Raw genomic sequence first — 19907 nt, 5'->3', positions numbered from 1 at the left:
AGCCACCCCCATTTGGCCCATTAGGGGTGGTCGGCCACCAGCCATGAGCCATGGGGGTGGTGTGTCCAATCATATAGGGGTGTGGCCACCCTCATGGCCAAAGCCACCTCCCAAAATGGCCAAAGGCCCCCCCCCACCCCTTTTTTTTTTTTTTTTTTTTAATAAAAAATAAAATTGTAAAGGCAATTTAGTATTTTTCGTTAGAGCAAATGGAAATGGTTAACGGATGGGTCACACTGAAAAAAATTTTAATTTTAGTGGGGTGCATTGTAAAAATTGAAACATTGGATGTCAAATTGAAAATCGACTCAAACTTTAGAGGGGTAAAGTGTATTTAACTCAAAATAATTTATAGGTCCCTAGGGTAGGCCAAAATAACCGTCTACTCCCTAAAATCAATTTCCATTAAGTAACTTAATAGAATCCATTACTTTGTCATGTCATATTGTTATAGTAAATTAACATAATCTCTTATATTTCCAAAATTTTACTCTGTGTAACCCTTCCTCATTTTTGTCTTCTTCGCCACGATTTTGGAGTATTTTACGAGAATTTGAGAGTCGCATTTTGTGAAGCGACTAACGATGATGAAGATAAGGAAAAGTTACGTACGGGGTAAAATTTTGGAGATATAACATATTAGGTTAATTTACTGTAGTCGTATGATGTGAAGTGAGGGTTGATGTATAATCTTAACTGGTGTCGTAAAATGATATAAAAAATCTTAATTGCATTATTGTAAGTCATAAATTAATAACATGTGTTACGTTTTTATTGGTTATGATATGGCAAAGTGACATATTTTGTTAAGTTACTTAAAGAAAATTGATTTCATAGAGTAAACTTTCATTTTAGTATATCTTGATGACCTATAAATTTATACCACATACAGTGATTTGTAATTTAGGCCAATTACATGGATCTATAATTTATTTTTTATACACCCCCCCTCCTCCCCCCCCACACACATATAACGGGCTAGTTTTTTTTTTTGTTTTTTTTTTTTTTAAAAAAAAAAAACTAGCCGTTGAATGACAGAATAAATGGAAAAAGAAAATCAAAAATCAATCGAGCCTTTCTCTGGATCTATCAAGATGGTTAATTTTTTTTTTTTACATGTCTGCACAAGAGGGGGGAGGGTCATTCAAACTAGTGACCTCCGCTTCATTAGGCGTGGTTCTAGCCGATTGATCTACCTCTTGGGGACATCAAGATGGTCAATTTTGAAAACAAGGTTGACTCAAAATTATCACTTTTTTTAAATTAAAAAAAAAAATGGACAATTTTGAAAGTAAGGTTTTTAAAAAATTGACCATCTTGATAGATCCAGATAAAGGGTCGATTGATATTTTGATTTTGGATTTTCTTTTTCCATTTATTTTGTCATTCAATGCTAGTTTTCAAAAAAATAAATAAATAAATAAGTGATTTCTCGAAAATTTCGGCTAACCGTTACAGAAGCTTGGTCCGCAAGTTCGGATTGGAATCTCTTTCCCATAATGCCACTTTACCGTTACAGAAGCTTGGTCCGCAAGTTCGGATTGGAATCTCTTTCCCATAATGCCACTTTACCGTTACAGAAGCTTGGTCCGCAAGTTCGGATTGGAATCTCTTTCCCATAATACCACTTTACCGTTACAGAAGCTTGGTCCGCAAGTTCGGATTGGAATCTCTTTCTCATAATACTCCTCTACCCTTTTTATATACCTCCTATTGCTACCCAAACTCCAACCCTTCTTATTGTTATTGAAGATCTCTCTCTCTCCTTCTCTCTCTCTCTGCTCACTGAAAACACGCTCTCTTTGGTGCGTCGGCCTCTCTCGCTCTCTCAGTGCGCGGCTCCTCTCACTGTCTCAGGTTTGCTTGACCGCCTATGGAACTCCAAGTTTTGCTAGGGTTTTATTTGCTTAGGTTTTTACATTTAGGGTTTGCTTGTCCTGTGATATTTTCTATCTGCAATAAACTTGCTGAAACGCCGAACCTCTTGAGGATTTCGATCAAGTCTAAGCCCCATGATTGTGCGCCGTTAACAGATCTCCGGCTGAATTTTGGGTTTTCTTCTCGGGTTTCCACAATGTTCTTGGGTTAGATCTGAATTTAGGGAAAAATTAGTCAGTTATTATCGATTAAATTCAGGGTATACTTTTATGGGGTTTGGGGTTTTCTAGATTGTAAGGTTTACGCTGTCTGTTTGATCGGAGCTTCGAAATTTTTGATGAAGGGTTTGATGACATCTGGGAAATTAAGCCCTAAAACTTGAAATGGATCAATTAGGGCTTTATCTTTGATTGGACTTTGGAGAAAATTTTCAGCTCAAGGATTTGTTTAAGCTCGGGATATCAAACCCTAAGCGTGAAATTATGAAGGATATTGGGTTTAATTTCTTCAATAATATCTTTAGAGTTTGCTTAATTTGGTGAATGCGGATTTGAAGAGTTTTACCGAACTTAAGGCTGCTGATTGTTTTTGATCTTCTGCGGAGGACTTCTATTTGAATCAGTTTGCTCAGCCTGCTGATTGTATTGGATCTTCTGCCATGGAAGAGACATATTTGTTTTGTTTTGAATCGCAACTATGTGGATCAGTTTGTTCATTCTTTCGTTTCATGTATTTTTGTTTCATAGATGGACGTCAAGACAGCTAGAAAGCCTTCTGTTTTTGATCGCCTGGGAAGAAGACCTTCAGATATTTCTCACTACAAATCTGTTTGCATCTTCTGGCGTAATGGTAAATGCCTCAGGAACCCATGTAGGTTCCTTCACAGTGAACGACCAGTCACATGTGCAAAGAAAGGGTCCTACACGGAGTCATCTAATCAGCAGAATCTCCCTACGAAGAACTCCAATTATATTAGGACCAAGAACAAAAGGGTTTTGAAAAGGTCCTTGGAAACTACTGTTGAAAATTCCGGAGAAGATGCTGGTTCTAAAGACTGCAAAAGGGGAACTTCTAAGAACTTAGCTTTGAAGAATGAGGAGAGTGGTTCCAGCAGTACAGAAGGTGTTATGAAATCTGAAGATGTTTGTAAGCAAAATGTTTGTCAATCCTGGGTGCATGGCAACCGCATTGATGGCGATAAGTGTCAGTCTCTGCATTCCTGGTTTCATGCGGATGGGTTATCAATCTTGGCTCGGCTTCAAGGGCACACAAAGGTAGCACTGTGTTAATTGTTCCTTTTCCTTGTGTATTATGCTTTGTTTTAGAGAAACATTCAAAAATTAAAGATTTTTAATATTTTACAATAAATTATCCGAATTTTTAATCTGCAATTTCTACGTTATGATTATGCTTAGTGATATGTGTTTGTTCTAGTATTTGAATGTTACAATGACCAAAAATTGTATAAGGAATTTTAGTTTATGTGAAAAAAACAGAAGGTTATATTGCTTTTACTTGCATATTTGACTTTCAAATTTCCAGTTGACTTAACATCTTAGTTGAATCATTAGAGGGTTGTTAATCTTAGAAGCCCAAATTGGGAAGATGGCTTGAAATATCCACAATTTGGGCTGTTGTGGGGCTATGTGAAATAGTAGTAGCATTCGAAAGCAGAATTTTTTCATCTTAAACACCGTAGGAGGCATAAAAACAAGTATGGTTGTACTGTCTACATGATTGCTGTAGTTAGAAGAGCATGCATTCGAAAAAAAAGGCAAGCCAGAGAAGAAATAAAAAGGATAAAGAAGATGTGATAAAATATGGAAGAAACATTCTAGGCATATAACAAAAAGTTCTAATGCGCTCTTAATGCTTGTTAATGTTCTTTGACTTATATTTGATATTCTTGAATGATGTTTACTGGACTTATCAAAAATAGAAATAGAAAAGAAAAGAAAAGAAAAAGTACTCTTTAATATTATAGTATAATGTTGAAGAAGATAAAATACTCCATAAAATGGAGAGATTATTCTATGGATGAATTTTGGTACATTGCTTGGGTAAAAATCGGATTTAAGTATTTGTAATCTATTTATTGACGTAAAATCATTACCTTTTTCAAGACTTTTATTAATAACTAATTCTCATGACTGTAAGGCTGTGTTAGAATTATGTTTCTTGTGTGTTCTATTGAAATGCCGGGGATAGCTGGTCTAACTATAAAAAACATTCCATGCGATTTTTTTTCACTTTCTTTTGTATCTTTTCTCCACAAATATAGTATATGTAATCTGTATATTTGTTTGGTTTTTATTGAATATGTTGTAGAATCCTTATTTATGACTTTTATGATAATAGGCTGTCACAGGGATTGCACTTCCTGAAAAAAGCAACAAGCTTTACACAGGTAGCAGTGACAGAACAGTTCGGATTTGGGATTGTCATACAGGACAGTGTGCTCGAGTCATTGAACTTGGTGCCGACATAGGATCAATGATTAGTAAAGCTATTTGGGTGTTCATTGGCATGCCAAATGTTGTTAAGGTAAGCTCTACCCTCATTATGTTTCGCTTTGTTATTGTTTTAATTTTCTTATAGTTGTTAATATTTTGTATGATTGCTCGATATGTATGCTGAACATTTTTGATGATGTTGCAGGCACTGAACACTGAGTCAGGTGCCGAATACGATTTCAATGGACCGATTGGTCAAGTCTACGCCATGGCAACAACTGATGATATTATGCTTTTTGCTGGAGGCCAGGTAATCACTATGTTAACATTTGCTTTCTTAAAATTCTCAATTAGATTTGATTTTGTTAGTGGTTTTGACTTCTTTTTTTTTGGGATTAATTTTTTTTTATTATAAATTTTAAATCTATTTTGTTGTTTGAGAAACAACGTAGCTCATGTTATACAAAGCAATTTCATAAATCACCTATTATCATGATAATGCTCAAAACCAAATTGATTTTGGAGTTTCAGTCCCTTGGTTGTATTCTCTGTAGTGCCTAGATATTCATGCAAGATTGACCACCTTATTTATCGTCTCTTACTTTTCACACTATTCTTCTGCAGCATTTTTCATATTTGTATTATTGAATTCTGAAAGGGTTCATTATTTCTTGTAACCACAGGATGGTGTTATTTTAGCGTGGAAGTGCACTACTGAAACTAATTCCCCTTTCCAACCCATCGCATCTCTTAAAGGACACACATCAGACGTAGTATCTTTAACTATTGGATGCAAGTGGTTGTATTCAGGTTCTAAGGGCCACACAATAAGGGTAAGTTTGTACGTGATGAAGATAAATAATTGCGCTTATAACTTTTGTTCTCATTAGTAGTGATTTGATGAGACACTTTTGATTTTTATTAAAAAAATGATGGTATTTTGCTTCTTTCTCTTCTCTTATGGTAGCTGCAAATTGAACTACTTTTTAGTTGTTCTAGATGCTTCAAGCATAATAGCCGGATTTACTTCTAACTGAGTGTTCTTGGTGCTGACCTTGTGTCTTTTTATTTATTTATTAATTGTATGTTATTTTATTACTTTTATCTTCTTTGCAACATAGATAGTGTAAGCAATTATATCATTCCATTATTTTTTGGACTTGAAGCAATTGAAACTATCGTGATTGTGTTCCTTCACTTGATTAATTGAGGTTCACTATGTAAACATTTGCAAAATATTTTGATAAAGCTATTTGACTTAATGTTGATATAAGTAGTTGCTTGACTGTTTCTTTTATCACTCTTCATATTATCTCTATTTCATGTTAATAGGTTTGGGATCATAAAACTTTAGAGTGTGTTATGACACTGGATGGTCATACTGATACTGTGACGTCTCTTATTTGCTGGGATAATTATTTGTTATCCGGTTCCTTGGACTGCACAATAAAAGCTTGGGCTCTAAATGAAAGGGGTCACTTGGAAGCAATCTATACACACAGTGAAGAACACGTAAGTTATTCAAGCACCACAATCCTTAAATTGCATATTTACGCGCATTTGTTGCTTGCCCCCATTTTTTCTTTTGATAGTAGTTGAAGTATGCTACATAGACCTATTCTAACGGACCCAATTTCATAATTTGTGTAATAGGGTGTTGTTGCTTTCTGCGGGATGAAGGATGGGAATGACAAACCAATCTTGTATTGCTCTTGCAATAACAATTCTGTCCAGTTGTATGAAATGCCATCGTGAGTACACTAAACCCTCTTTCATTCATGAATCAAAATCTCTCTTCTTTTTGCCAGTTGGCCGTGAGTAATATTTATTATTATTGTTGTTGTTGTTGTTGTTATAGATTCAATGATGGGGGCAGATTATTTGCAAAACAAGAAGTTAAAGTTATTCTACAAGGTCCAAAGGGACTCGGACTTCTTTTTACTGGGGATCAAACTGGTTTGGTAACGGCGTGGAGGTGGTTACCAAAATCCAAGGCATCATCACCCCCTGAAGGAGTAGCAGATGCACAAAGTTAAATGTACATTTGCTTTGTCTTTTTGTTTGAACAGTTACTCATTAGTTGATTAAATGTACAAAATTTTGTAATAACTCTTTTACGATGTATTATATAATAGAAAAGAATGATTCACATGAGGAATATAATATAATAGAATTGTATTTTTCTTCTATTTAGTTGTTCAGTTTATTATCCATTTAAGTTATTTAACCATGAATGCACGCGAGGGAGGATACTGTACTCTCTCTCTTCTTCGGATGGCAATAATACAATAAATCTTATTCTATGAAAATCCTCTGTCAATTAATTGCATCTAATTTTTCCCCATAAAAACATTGATGGGGAAAAATTGTGTACCTCATAATCTAAAAAAATCCCCATAAAACATTCAAATGAATTAAAACAAATGAATCTAATTTTTCCCTGCAATCGGTTTCGCATCCAGCAACCCAACTCTCTAGTTTTTCCTCAAGCATCAATTACTAAAATCATCAAGCGGAACATGAAATGGGCTCAAGGGTTTCAACCGCACAAAGAACTGAAGAAGAGGGGAGATATCTGAAAGAGAAAAACAAAGGGAAAAAATGTCTCTCTCTCTCTCTCTCTCTCTCTCTCGCATCGACAGACAAAGGAGGTTGGGTTTGTGGTATTGTGGATCCAGCTCCTTCTCTCGTTTTCTCCGGTGATGCAAAAACAGTAAACAACCACAAAGTGACCGTTGAGAATCATTATTTTATTGATCTTGTGTCATTTTGCCTAGTCCATTTTGCCAGCTGGTCTGTAGATAATCTGTTAAGCTTGGAGAGCAAAAACTCCTTATATTAGTTTAATATAGTTAATATGAGGAGTTTAGCTATACTATTGGAGATGCTAATATCCCAATAGTTTTTGACTAAAAAAAAAGCTATTAATAAATACATTATTAATATTTATTTTAGAAAAATTATAAATTATTTATCTTATTATACATTATTGGAGATTAATATCATATGGGTTGTGGTAAGATTTTTCCAAAAAACCCTAGCCTCTCTCTAGTCCCTCTCCGGTGAGACCTTGAAAGGGGGGGATGAAAATCTTTCCATCCCTCTCCTCCCCCTTTTTTTGGTTCATTCTTTGCTTTCTTTGCTATGGTTTGATTTTGGAACCAAGTAGCAGCGTCCAAATTCAGCAACAGCAGCAGCCGTCCCTTCTTTTGGCTTCTCATCGCGCTTAATTGGGTTTCATCGATATTTTGTTGGGAAACTTAGATCGGCTCCTTGTGTTGCCGATCTACTCTTTTGCCGCTGGACCAAGCCCATACACGCCACTACTACACGCTTTTCCCCAGTGCCACTGTGCTCTATAGACACGAACTTTTTCTCTCTTCTTTTTGGCACGCGCTGGATGTGGTTCGTGTGAGCCGGAGTGTGGATCTCATGCGCCAAGTTTCCTCTGCCATTTTCTTGCTGGATCTTGCCATTGGTGCTGGTTTTATTTGTTTGTTATTGTTTTGTTGTGTTATCCTAGCCTTTGAGCTGAGAATGGATAGTTTCGGTGTGAGCGGTTTGTCTCATGGCTAGGTCAATAAAGCTTGTGCCAGATTGTGAATGCCGAGCGAAAGAGAGAGAGAGAGATCAATCAAGACATGAAGAAGAGAAAAGACGAAGTGCGGCCACGCTCAAAAACTCACCGACGTCTTCGGAGCTCCTGTCAACTCCAGGCTGGGAGGCCAATTTTTGAAAGCTATTATTTTGTTTTTCTAGGGTTTTAATTTCTTCAATGTGTGAATCTGTATCATGTATATAGCATTGACGCCTATGGAACTCCAAGTTTTGCTAGGGTTTTATTTTCTTAGGTTTTTATATTTAGGGTTTGCTTGTTTTGTTGAAAACATTTTAAAATAAATTATCCAAATTTTTAATTTGCAATTTCTACGCTATGATCATACTTAGTGATACGTATTTGTTCTAGTATTTGAATGTTATACAAGGACCTCAAATTGTATAAGGAATTTCAGTTTATGTGGAAAATAACAGAAGGTTATATATATTGCTATTACTTGCATATATATTTGACTTTCAAATTTCCAGTTGACTTAACATCTTAGTTGTATCATTAGAGGGTTGTTAATCTTAGAAGCGCAAATTGGGAAGATAGCTTGAAATAGCCCCAATTTGGGCTGTGGGGCTGTGTGAAATAGGATATATAGTAGCATTCGAAAACAGAATTTTTTAATCTTAAACACCATCTGAGGTATAAAAACAAGTATGGTTGTACTGTCAACATGATTGCTGTAGTTAGTAAAGCATGCATTCTAAAAAAATGCCAGAGAAGAAATAAAATGGATAAAGTAGATGTGATCATAAAATATGGAAGAAACATTCTAGACATATAACAAGAAGTTCCAATGCACTATTGATGCTTGATAATAATGTTCTTTGACTTATATTTGATATTTGTGAATGATGCTTACTGGACTTATCAAAAAAAAAAAAAATAGAAAAGAAAAAGTACCCTTCGAATTAGCTAGAAATTATAGTATAATGTTGCAGAAGACAAAATACTGCATAAAATGGAGAGATTATTCTATGGATGAATTTTGGTACAGTGCTTGAGTAAAAATCAGATTTAAGTATTTGTAATCTATTTATTGATGTAAAATCAGTATCTTTTTCAAGACTTTTATTAATAGCTAGTTCTCATGAATGTAATGCTGTGTTAATATTGTGTTTCTTGTATGTTCTATTGAAATACCAGGAATAGCTGGTCTAACTACAGAAAGCATCCCATGCAATTTTTATTTATTTATTTATTTTACTATCTTTTGTATCTTTTCTCCACAAATAGAGTATATGTAATGTGTATACTGATGTTTGTTTGGTTTTTATTGAATATCTTGAAGAATCCTTATTTAAGACTTTTATGATAACAGGCTATCACAGGGATTGCACTTCCTGAATAAAAGAAAAAAAATGGCTTTACACAGGCAGCAGTGACAAAACAGTTTGGATTTGAGATTGTCATACAGGACAGTGTGCTCGTGTCATTGAACTTGGTGCCGATAAAGATCAATGATTAGTGAAGCTGTTTGGGTGTTCATTGGCATGCCAAATGTTGTTAAGGTAAGCTCTACCCTCAGTATGTTTTGCTTTGTTATTGTTTTAACTTTCTTATCGTTGTTGTTGTTAATATTCTGTATGATTGTTCGATATGTATGCTCAATCTAGCATTGTTGATGATGTTGCAGGCATTGAACACAGAGTCAGATGCTGAATATGATCTCAATGGACTGATTGGCCTAGTCTATGCCATGGCAACAACTGATGAGATGCTTTTTGCTGGAGGCCAGGCAATGACTCTTCCACTATTAAACCGAGTCTTGTCGTTCTCTTTTACGGAAAAGCCATCGTATACACACGAAACACTAACCTTATCTCGAAGAAAAAAGGGCTTTCCTTCTATCAATCCCTATTCATGACTAAAGATAGGGAGAATAGAATAGGCCAGGTACGACCTAGCTAATTCTAATTACTTACAATATTTCTTTCTTTGTTGTTCAATGAATTCATGTCAATCAAATTTGATTTTGTTAGTGGTTTTGACTTTGTGTTTGTGGGATTTTTTATTATTGAATTCTAAAAGGGTTCATTATTACTTGCACTTATATATTTTTTTTCTCGTTAGTAGTGAATTGATGAAACACGTTTGATTTTTATTTTTTAAAAAATGATGGTATTTTGCTTCTTTCTCTTCTCTTATGGTAGCTGCAAATTGAACTACTTTTTCGTTGTTCTGGATGCTTCAAGCATAAAAGTCAGATTTACTTCTAACTGCGTTTTCTTGCTGCTGACCTTTTGTCTTATTTTTTTATTATTAATTGGATGTTATTTGATTACTTTTATCCTCTTTGCAACATATAGGTAGTGTTTATGCCCTTGTTTATCTTAAGCAATTATGTCATTCCATTATTTTTCAGATTTAAAGCAATTGAGACTATCATGATTGTGTTTCTTCACTTGATTAATTGAGTTTATAAACTATGTAAATATTTTGCAAAATATTTTGATAAAGCTAGCTATTTGACTTAATGTTGATATTAGTAGTTGCTTGACTGTTTCTTTTATCACTCTTCATATTATCTCTATTACGTGTTACAAGTTTGGGATCATAAAACTTTTGAGTGTATTATGACACTGGATGGTCATGCTAATACTGTACGTGACGTCTCTTATCTACTGGGACGAGTGTTTGTTATCTAGTTCTTTGGACTGCACAATATAGGCTTGGGCTCTGAGTGAAGGGGGTAACTTGGAAGTAATCTATACATACAATGAAGAAGACGTAAGTTATTTAAGGATTGTGGTGCTTGAATAACTTGCCTGATCTTCACTGTGTGTATAGATTGCTTCCAAGTGACCTCCTTCATTCAAAGCCCAAGCTTTTATTGTGCGGTCCAAAGAACCGGATAACAAAAATTAAACTCGTTCCAACAGATAAGAGACGTCAAAGTATAAGCATGACCATCCAGAGTCATAACACATGTCTCAGCATAAATATTATTCACTGCCAATTGAAAAAAAGAAGAAAGGTGATGTACATTTGCTGTGTCTTTCTTGTTTGAGCAGTTAGTCATTAGTGAATTAAATGTACAATTCATTTACGATAACGTAACAAATTTTGTAATAACCCTTTTACGATGTATTTCTTCGTTAATAAAATTATATAATAGAAAAGAATGATTCACAGGAATAATATAATTACATGATTTAACTCCTGTATTTTTCTTCTTCTATTTAGTCATTCAGTTTATTTATTATCCATTTAACCATGAATGCACGTGAGGGAGGGAGGATATATATATATATATATATGTTGGCCTGACCAAACCAAATAGAGTTCCGTCAAACATAATTACCTTTTAGCTCGTCGCTTATTTTATTTTATTTTATTTTATTTTTTCAGCATAATATTAAACACTATGTTTTTAAACAATGTATCCACTAACAATTTATTTATAAATTATTTTCAACGTACAACTCGGGAACGCATTATCTATTATCGCTCTTATCTACATCATGCATAGTGTAAGCATCCATGATACTTGAGCCTCCTCCAGGCCTTTGAGATAAAAAGGTTTCGTGTTAAGAGTGCATAATATCCCGATAGCTGTTGCCTTAAAAATTATTTTTTTTTTTAACTTTAGCTATTCATTTTTTCATACACACTCTAGCAGATTCTTTATCGTACTATCTATTTTCTTTAAATATTATTTTGTGTAGAAAATTAAGAGTGTGGAAGAAAGATGATGAGAGAGAGAGAGTGGAAGGAAGAAAATGAGACAAAAATAATAATAAACAAAGTTTATAGTGTGAATAGTGAATAAGCTAATCAGCCTATTTATTATTCATACTAAAAAGAAAAACTGCAAAAACACTATTTTACTAAAGAGGAAAAAAGGTTAATAATAGTCATATATGACCATTACGAATGATTTGCCTCTTCTCTTGGAGATGTTCTAAGGCATGGCCACTTTGTATACTTGCTCCTAAAAGGAATATTTCGGATGTGCCCCGTGCAAAGCGTCCACTGGCACGGATCGGGTAAGACTTGGCTTTGCCGCAAACATGGCTCCAAAGAATTGTTTGCACTCGAGATGATTCAAACTTTAGATATAATGAGGATGTCACCAAGTTCTAAGGCCTTCACCACTTGAATCATCCTATGGGGTTAATTTTTAATATTTATGTTAGAAAAATTATGCATTATTGAAAATTGATATTAAGACGACCTTATTTATCTTATTAAATAAGTAATATTTATAAGACAAATAAACAGACCTAATAAGGGTATGATCATTCTTTATATATATATATATAGAGAGAGAGAGAGAGAGAGAGAGAGAATGCTGAGTGGGTCACACATGGCAACGGTCCGGTAAGCGGTCAAGGTGTGGCCAATTTTTCCCATGGTGTCGAACTAGTGCTTGGTCATGAGAGAAATCGTCCTAATTCAAGAATAGATGTATAATAAGATGATAAAAGAAATGGAAAAGAAAAGTTAGACAAGCTAGAGAGAAAAATGTTCTTAATAAAAGAAAATGGAGGAAACTCCATTTAATCACCCAAAATTTTTAGCGATTGTGCAATCATTCCCTAATCTTCGAAAACTTTCAATTTAGTGTATTCAACTATTAAAAGTTTGCAATGTCACTAATTTATTAGAATTTTCTATTAAATCCTAAAAAAAATAAAAAATAATAAAAAAATGATAAAAACACACAAAAAAGCGAGTTGATGCTGGGCTGATCTGGGTTCCATTTTTTTTCTCAGAATATTTAATTATTTAAAAATAATTTTTAAATACAATGGTATAAGGGGCAATTTACCTATACTGTCTGATTTAACCCCAAATCCTAATGGTATGGGTGAAATTGCAAAAATTTCTTAAAAATTTGAATATACTAAATTAAGAATTTTTAAAGTTTAGGGAGTAATTGTAAAATTTGAAGGGGTTAAATGAAGTTTCTCCAAGTGTATATATATATGTATACTTGAGTTCACCAGGGTCAGCTCAATGTATTTTGAGGCCTTAGGCAAAACTTTGAAATTGGGCCTTATTTAAAAATTAATATTAATATTATATTTTTATTTAAAAAACATTCTTCTCGCTTTTTGAGATGCAAAATTACTGATTAAGTTTTTATATTCAAGATTTTCTAACATTTTTCTTTCAATTGATAATATGGTTAATCCATTTAATCTCTCTTGTGACATTGTTGATCTTAGGTAGGATTTTATCAATTTTAATTTTGAAAAAATTCTATAAGCGATATATGCATTTGGAAAAGAATCAAATCTTTTTATATAATTTAATATGTCAATTGGTGAAGAGGGACAGAGAGTTGTATTTAAAATGCTCCCTGTTAGCCAGCATTATATTCTATGGAGTCTATGTTTTTTGCCGTTGCCTAGCTATCCCTAGATAATAAAATAGGAAATAAATCAATAATATTTTATTTGTAATGATGAGAATTTCTTACCAAATTCTCATCATTTATAATAATTAATAAATCAGTTTTTTTTTTCTTTTTTTTTTTCTTGAATTATTTCTAGAATTTATAATGGGCTTATTAATTGGGGCCTTATTAAATTGAAGCCTTAAATTTTGATGAAATTTTTTTTTAGGTCTTATTAAAAAAAAAAAAAAAATTGAGCTTAAATTTTTTTGAATTTTTTTTTTTTTTTTTTTTGGCATTTTTAAAGTGAGGCCTTATTTATATTACTTACTTATCATGATTAAAAGCCTTAAGTTTTTATGGAAAAAAAAAAAAAAAAAAAAAAAAATTTGGGCCTTAAATTTGTTTTGTCCAAATTTTTTTTTAGGCCTTATTAAATTGGGGGCCTCGCCCTCCCCTAGGGCTTGAGCCAACCCTAGAGTTCGCAAAGCATGTTTTGTTTTAAATATGTTGCCTGCTGTTATTATTTGCTAGTAAATGAAATGTACGGTATTTTAAGAAATTGAGCATCTATCTTAAGGAAAGGTTTGCCTCGATTTAACTCTCAATTTTGTATTTATATTTTCAATAAAACAAAAGAGAAAGGTTTTTTAAGAACAAGATGACTCACATCATACACAATTTCATTGGAGGTTTTCGCTCATTGAGTCGTGGATTTGCAATTTCACTTGTAAAATTGTTGAATTTTACAGCAATAGCCGCATAGGAGGAAGATGAACCAGAAGGGTACTTGCAAATCTAGTTGACTTGTAGGCCATTTTAATGAAATATAGTTTTGAGACTTATAAACAGTAGTAAGTTGTATTAATTGAATTTTTAACTACATGTAAAAAAATCAAACAATTTTCTCTCTAGAAACCTACGAGAGAAGGATAAGTTTTCCATGTCTCCTTGAGGCGGTGGAAGGTGAACATGAAATTGAGAGAGATCATGAACATGGCAGACGACTTGTCAAAGATGTGGATGAATCTTTCCTTGACAGAGGAAGAAAGTGTGGAATTGGATACACCGGATGAGGAGTTGAAGGAAGTGGTAACGCGGGGACAATCATGCGTGCTGGGGAAACTGATTGCAGATCGAATGGTGAGTAAGGAGATGATCAAAACAACCCTAATGCATTGGTGGAAACTATTGGGGATACTTTCTTTCCAAGTACTGGGGAAAATTTGTTCTTGGTGGAATTTACTAACACGTGGGATAAACAGAGGATTTTGGAAGGAAGGCCTTGGGTGTTTGAAGGGAGCCTCCTTCTCATTGAGGACTTTGATGGTTTGACTCCACCAAACCAATCTAAGTTCACTTTTGACAGAGCAGCTTTTTGGGTGAGAATGGTGAATCTACCTTTGGCATGCATGAACCAGGTCACTGGGTGGAAGATTGGTTCCTCAGTAGAGGTGGTGGAGGTGGTTGATATTGGTGCAGATGGCATTAGATGGGATGAATTTTTACGTGTCAAAATTATGGTGGATTTGGCAAAACCTCTTGTCAGGGGGAGGATGCTCAAACTACAAGGAAACCCGATTTGGATTGCAGTCCAATATGAACGTCTTCCAAAATTATGTTTTTACTGTGTAGTAATCAACCATGGGAATCTAGGATGCCCACTCAGAAGCAAGATGTGTCACTAGGAGAGTGTTATTGAGTTCGGGCCATGGTTGAGGGCGTCTTCACTGGGCGGAGGATACTGGGGGAGAATATGAGTGACCATAACGGAAACAATTTGCTACAGGAATCGTTGAAGGAAACCATGGTAAACGCGAAAGTTTTTGGGGGGACAAAATCTTCTAGTCAAGCCGAGGAGAATCTGCAAAAAGTCAAGGCACATGAGGGGGAGGGATTCGGTGGGAACATAAATGATATTTTGAATGAGTTGGCGAGTCCTAAAGTATCCGTTGCTGAACATGTGCATCAGGGATAGAGCTAGCTTTGAGTTTGGGAGTATCAAGGGCCAAAATTTTTTTGGGGAGAGACCAATTGACAAAAAATACCTTAAATTATTATTACTTTTTTACTTCTTTTTTTTGCCTTAAAATTTTTTTTCCTTGTAATTTTGGGGGGTGGGGGTGTGGAGGTATGGCGCCACTGGTCCCCTAAATCCGTCCCTGCATGAGGGGATGCATGTTGATGATTTTATCCCACTAAGCAAAGACATGGGCAAGGGACCAACCACTAAGCCACCTTCGTTGGGGCCCACAATGAAGGGTAATTTTTTTACTATGGCTGACATGGAAAAAAAGATGCAAGGAGCAAATGTGGGGGAGGGATCAACAAGGAGACGTGCCAGTGATACTACATGGAAGCGTAGAGCAAGGTTGGAACAGGTAGGGTCACATGTGAGTAATAGCGTGGAATCCCTAGGTAAACGCAAGATGGGAGACATCAAAGATGGAGGAGAGGAGATACTCAAGAAAGGACGTACAAAAGGAGGACATTTTCAAAAGCCTAGTGCGGAGGTGATATGGGAGGATGGATATGGATCGGGAATGGCGATGGCTGTAACACAGTCCCACCGACCGCAATGAGTATTATAAGTTAGAATTGTCGAGAGCTTGAACATCCTCGAACAGTTTGAAAACTTCGCCGGATGGTGAAGCAAAATAAGCTCGAGATGGTTTTCCTTATAAAAACCAAGTTGCATATTGTTAACATGGAGCGGGTGCGGGTTCAACTGGGTTTTGACAATATGTTTGTGATGGATTGTGTGAGACATAGTGGGGGGCTGGCTTTATTATGGATGACACACATTGGGGTGGAAAAAAAAAAAATCAGGAATCAGCACATTGATGCAACGGTTTGCTCCCCTACAATAGACTTACCCCGGAAGGTCATTTTGAAAAAGTTCAGCCAGCATGTAAGGCCGAAAATTTTCAAGATAGGTCTTTGGTTCTCTCAATAGATGACTTCTAATTGACGGTGGCTGTAACCCTTGCCTTGTGGAAATTCTGACACTTACAATGCATCATTTCATGATATTATTAAGAGAATATTACAAATTGTTCCATACAAAACCAAAATATCTGTTCCATATTAACAATAGATATTACATGGCTGACTTAATATACAATATCAATCTGGGAAGACTCTCAAGAGCCAGTGTGAATATTGCACCAAGCACAAAAATCAAAATGAAAGCTAATATTATTCTTCCAATGTACACAAAACTGATTTCTGGTTTTGAATCCTCACCCTTAGCAGGAAGTGAGCCACCAGTGCTCTACAAAAAGTCAACAAATGAAAAGTATATCAGCAAATGAATTCAGTTTTCAAGAAAATGTTTTCTGCTGAAAACATTTTCTAAATGGAAAACATGTTACGTCGAAGCAAACGGAGCCTTAAATGAAACAATCAACTTATAAAGCAAATGATGCAAAAGACTGTCAGATTTGATCATAGATGGAAGTCTAAAAGAACGGAGAGAGATGTCTGAAATACATTCTTCAAATGCAGTCAACCAAAAGAGCCAATCTTGAACGCACGCCCATCATCTTAAATCACCAGATAAGAAATTTTGCTTTATTATTTTTATCAACAAGAGAATTCATAACATCATCATTATGCTATGCCCACAGGAAGGTCATATATTGCAACCATCGACGAACAAATCTTCTCTATTGATCTCAATATCACAAAATAGTAAATAAGATTAGAAAGAGTCAAAAAAGGAGGATGACTTATTGCAGAAGTATTTTTGGGCACGTGTGCACTAGCCGTACAAGGAAGTGAAGGATAAAAAGAGATCATGGAGATGCGATGGAAGTTCATAAAAATGTCCAACAATACAGAATGTTGCTATAGCATGAATCGAACAAAGTGGGCACATGTCAATATGCTGTTTTAAAGTCCATAAAAGTGTCCAACCTCACAGAACATTGCTCTAGAGTGAATCTAACCTTTGTTTTTTTTTTTTAAATAAGTAATTGAGAAATTATTAAAAACGTAAGGCGCTCCCCAAGCACACAGGAAGTATACAAGAGAAATTACCTAACTAGAAAGAGAAAAAAAAGAAAGAAAAGGAAATCATAAAAAGTAAGCACCAAAGGGGATACACATGCAGCTGTCCAAGATAAAGAGTATTGAAAAAAAAAATACTCCAATGTCTACTCGCTGGCCTCAAAATTTTTATAATTTATTTCCCTCCAAAAACACCACAAACTCCAAGTGCTACCAACAATCCACCAACAAGCAAAAAAATTAACTACTCATCTAGGTATAACTCAAGATACCAAGCAACTAAAAAAATATATATAAACATTCCGTAAGGCACAAGCTGCCTCACATGGGAGAAGAAGATGGTCAACGGATTTCCCATTACTCTTACACATAAATCACCTTTCAACCACAACACAATGACCTACCGTTCCTAAGATTGTCCATGATAAGGATCTTTCCTAGTGCTGCGGACCAAGTAAAAAAAGCTACCCTCAAAGGAATCTTATTCCGCCAAATACTCTTCTGAAGGAAAACAAAGCCTGGACCACAAATCAGGATGCTGTATAAGAATCTAACATCGAGCAATCCTCTTTTGGAGGGGGCCCACCAAAGCTTGTCTTCACCTTCCCATCTTACTTGAACTAAATACAATAAATTAAAAAACGAGGGCAAAGATATCCACCACCCAATCATGAGTCGCTCTGCCATACAACCTTGCTTCCCATTGTAATCGCCATTGTAGCACTTACTTTCCACTCACTAGATCCACAAGAAAGCTCCAAGTGAGCCGCTATGAAAGTTTGTGTTGGCGTGCCACGTGATAAGAAAAAGATGCAGGGGTAACAATTCCAACAATTGAACAGTAAATGGATCGAACAATACCCCTGCATCTTTCAAGAATCCGAACCATAGAAAAACTACCCTCCACCGCCAACTCAACTGCTTTGGATTCAATTGAACACCACCTTAACAACCCCATAACTCTTATCAACTCTCAAACTCAAATGCCTAATGCAGAATGAAAAAGAACGGAACTCTAACAACAAAAGTCAACGGACATGCCTACACGCACCACCGAGAACAAAAAAGGAAGAGAAGATCATATGCTTGAAAACCATACTGCAATATTTCTAACGAAGTGGACACAAGTCAATATGTCGTTTTAAGTTCATAAAAGTGTTCAACCTCACAGAACGCTACTATATAGTATGAAAGTAACAAATATGGCACATGTCCATATGCTGTTTTTCAATTTGGAAATTTGACCATACAGATCGAAGAGATGTCAAGTAAACAAGGATAAGAGAACATATATTGTATGATCTTCATATAAGATAAATTACCCTTTACTCCCACAAACTACCACCCTAATCTTACATGTACCTCCAAACTACAACTCAGTGCGCCAGTTCAAGGGCTTCGAGGGGTAAGAGTAGTTTCCGTTTTATTTTCTTAAAAAATGCATTCTTTAACCATCTCCGCTTTTAATATCACACAATGATATCTCTAAACCAAATGCTTTCCTAAACCAACCACTCAACAGAGTCGGGTGTTCGCAAAAATGTCTGGAAACAAAAAATTAAATTTATCAGCGCCCACCCTAACGATAGCAAAACCTCACACCTTCACGCTAACCCTTCCTTTATCAGATACACTACGCATCCATTTAACCCAAACAGATAATGAGGGGAAAAAAAACAAAGAGTTACCGGTACTGTAGAAAATCTGGTCGTCACCGGCCGGACCCCTTCCCCTTTTGAAACCCCTGAAAACAGTGTCAAATACATTCAACATCACCAAAAACAACAAAATGAATTATGAATCCTCATTTCCAAACACACATTAGAAGTAACAAATAAAATTGTGTGAAACCCACAAAACCCAATTACCAGCGTAATCAAAATCGAGCTCGATGACGGTCTGCAGCTTCCAGCCACGGCCGTAGTCGACGAGAGCGGAATTGGGCCCAAAAGCAATGGGTTCCTCTCCTTCTTTGAGAGCTTCGATATGCAAAGCAAGGGGTTTGCCCGTTTCCAATCTCCGATTTATTAGTGATAAAGCAAATCCCGCGTCTGTACCAACGGCAAAGCGCCTTGTCTTGCCAGAACTTTTGCATTTAACCTCCAAAAACTGTTTGATAGAATTAAAGAAAATAAAGGAATAGAAAACAAATTTGATCAGAGTTAGGTATGTATAAAGCCCATGCTAACAAAGAATAAAGCGAGACAGATTACAGTGGGACGAGGATGTGGAGCAGGTTCTTCTTCAGCCATTGTAGAGACACGGAGAGAGTGAAAGAGAGAAGAGAATAGAACATCAGTGTTGACTTTCTTTGGTTTTTATATTTTATCAAGTTTTGTAAATATTTTTTTGTTATGATTAATAAGAAGTTATTACTCAAGATTTTCTTTTTTTATTGTAAACTTTCTGGTAAATATTATCTTAAGAAAAATGCTAGATATATAATGTTTTCATAATTTTTAATACCTGTCAATATACAATTGGAGGTCGTTAAATGATTACAACTTTTGACTCTAATCAATTGCAAACAAGTGTAAAAAATTATAAAAGAATTACTCTTATCTTAATTGTGTTGGCTATGAAAATTGAAATAAGAATTTTTTTTATCCCAATT

At 35.2% G+C, this 19907-nt stretch overlaps 3 protein-coding genes across 3 annotated transcripts; 2 read left to right on the top strand and 1 right to left on the bottom strand.

Moving 5' to 3' along the window:
- Positions 1-1466: 1466 nt before the first annotated feature.
- LOC132162564 (zinc finger CCCH domain-containing protein 48-like) lies at positions 1467-6520 on the top strand. The gene is made up of 7 exons (XM_059572811.2): positions 1467-3152; positions 4237-4422; positions 4537-4641; positions 5015-5164; positions 5664-5843; positions 5985-6082; positions 6190-6520. Exons 1-7 carry the CDS (start codon positions 2625-2627, stop codon positions 6365-6367), a joined length of 1425 nt encoding a protein of 474 aa, XP_059428794.2. The 5' UTR covers positions 1467-2624; the 3' UTR covers positions 6368-6520.
- Positions 6521-14278: 7758 nt separating this feature from the next.
- Positions 14279-14970, top strand: LOC148583367 (uncharacterized protein At4g02000-like). The gene is made up of 2 exons (XM_088511383.1): positions 14279-14425; positions 14548-14970. The coding sequence occupies exons 1-2, from the start codon at positions 14279-14281 to the stop codon at positions 14968-14970; spliced, it is 570 nt and encodes a 189-aa protein (XP_088367509.1).
- Positions 14971-16343: 1373 nt separating this feature from the next.
- LOC132192339 (maltase-glucoamylase, intestinal protein) lies at positions 16344-19601 on the bottom strand. The gene is made up of 4 exons (XM_059607646.2): positions 19507-19601; positions 19162-19402; positions 18982-19037; positions 16344-16556 (listed from the first exon to the last, which is right to left on the bottom strand). The coding sequence occupies exons 1-4, from the start codon at positions 19543-19545 to the stop codon at positions 16383-16385; spliced, it is 510 nt and encodes a 169-aa protein (XP_059463629.2). The 5' UTR covers positions 19546-19601; the 3' UTR covers positions 16344-16382.
- Positions 19602-19907: the final 306 nt, after the last annotated feature.

Source organism: Corylus avellana, chromosome 10, assembly GCF_965113065.1.
Source record: "Corylus avellana chromosome 10, dhCorAvel1.hap1.2, whole genome shotgun sequence".
Taxonomy (NCBI): Eukaryota; Viridiplantae; Streptophyta; class Magnoliopsida; order Fagales; family Betulaceae; genus Corylus; species Corylus avellana.
This window is presented reverse-complemented; position numbering and strand designations above follow the sequence as displayed.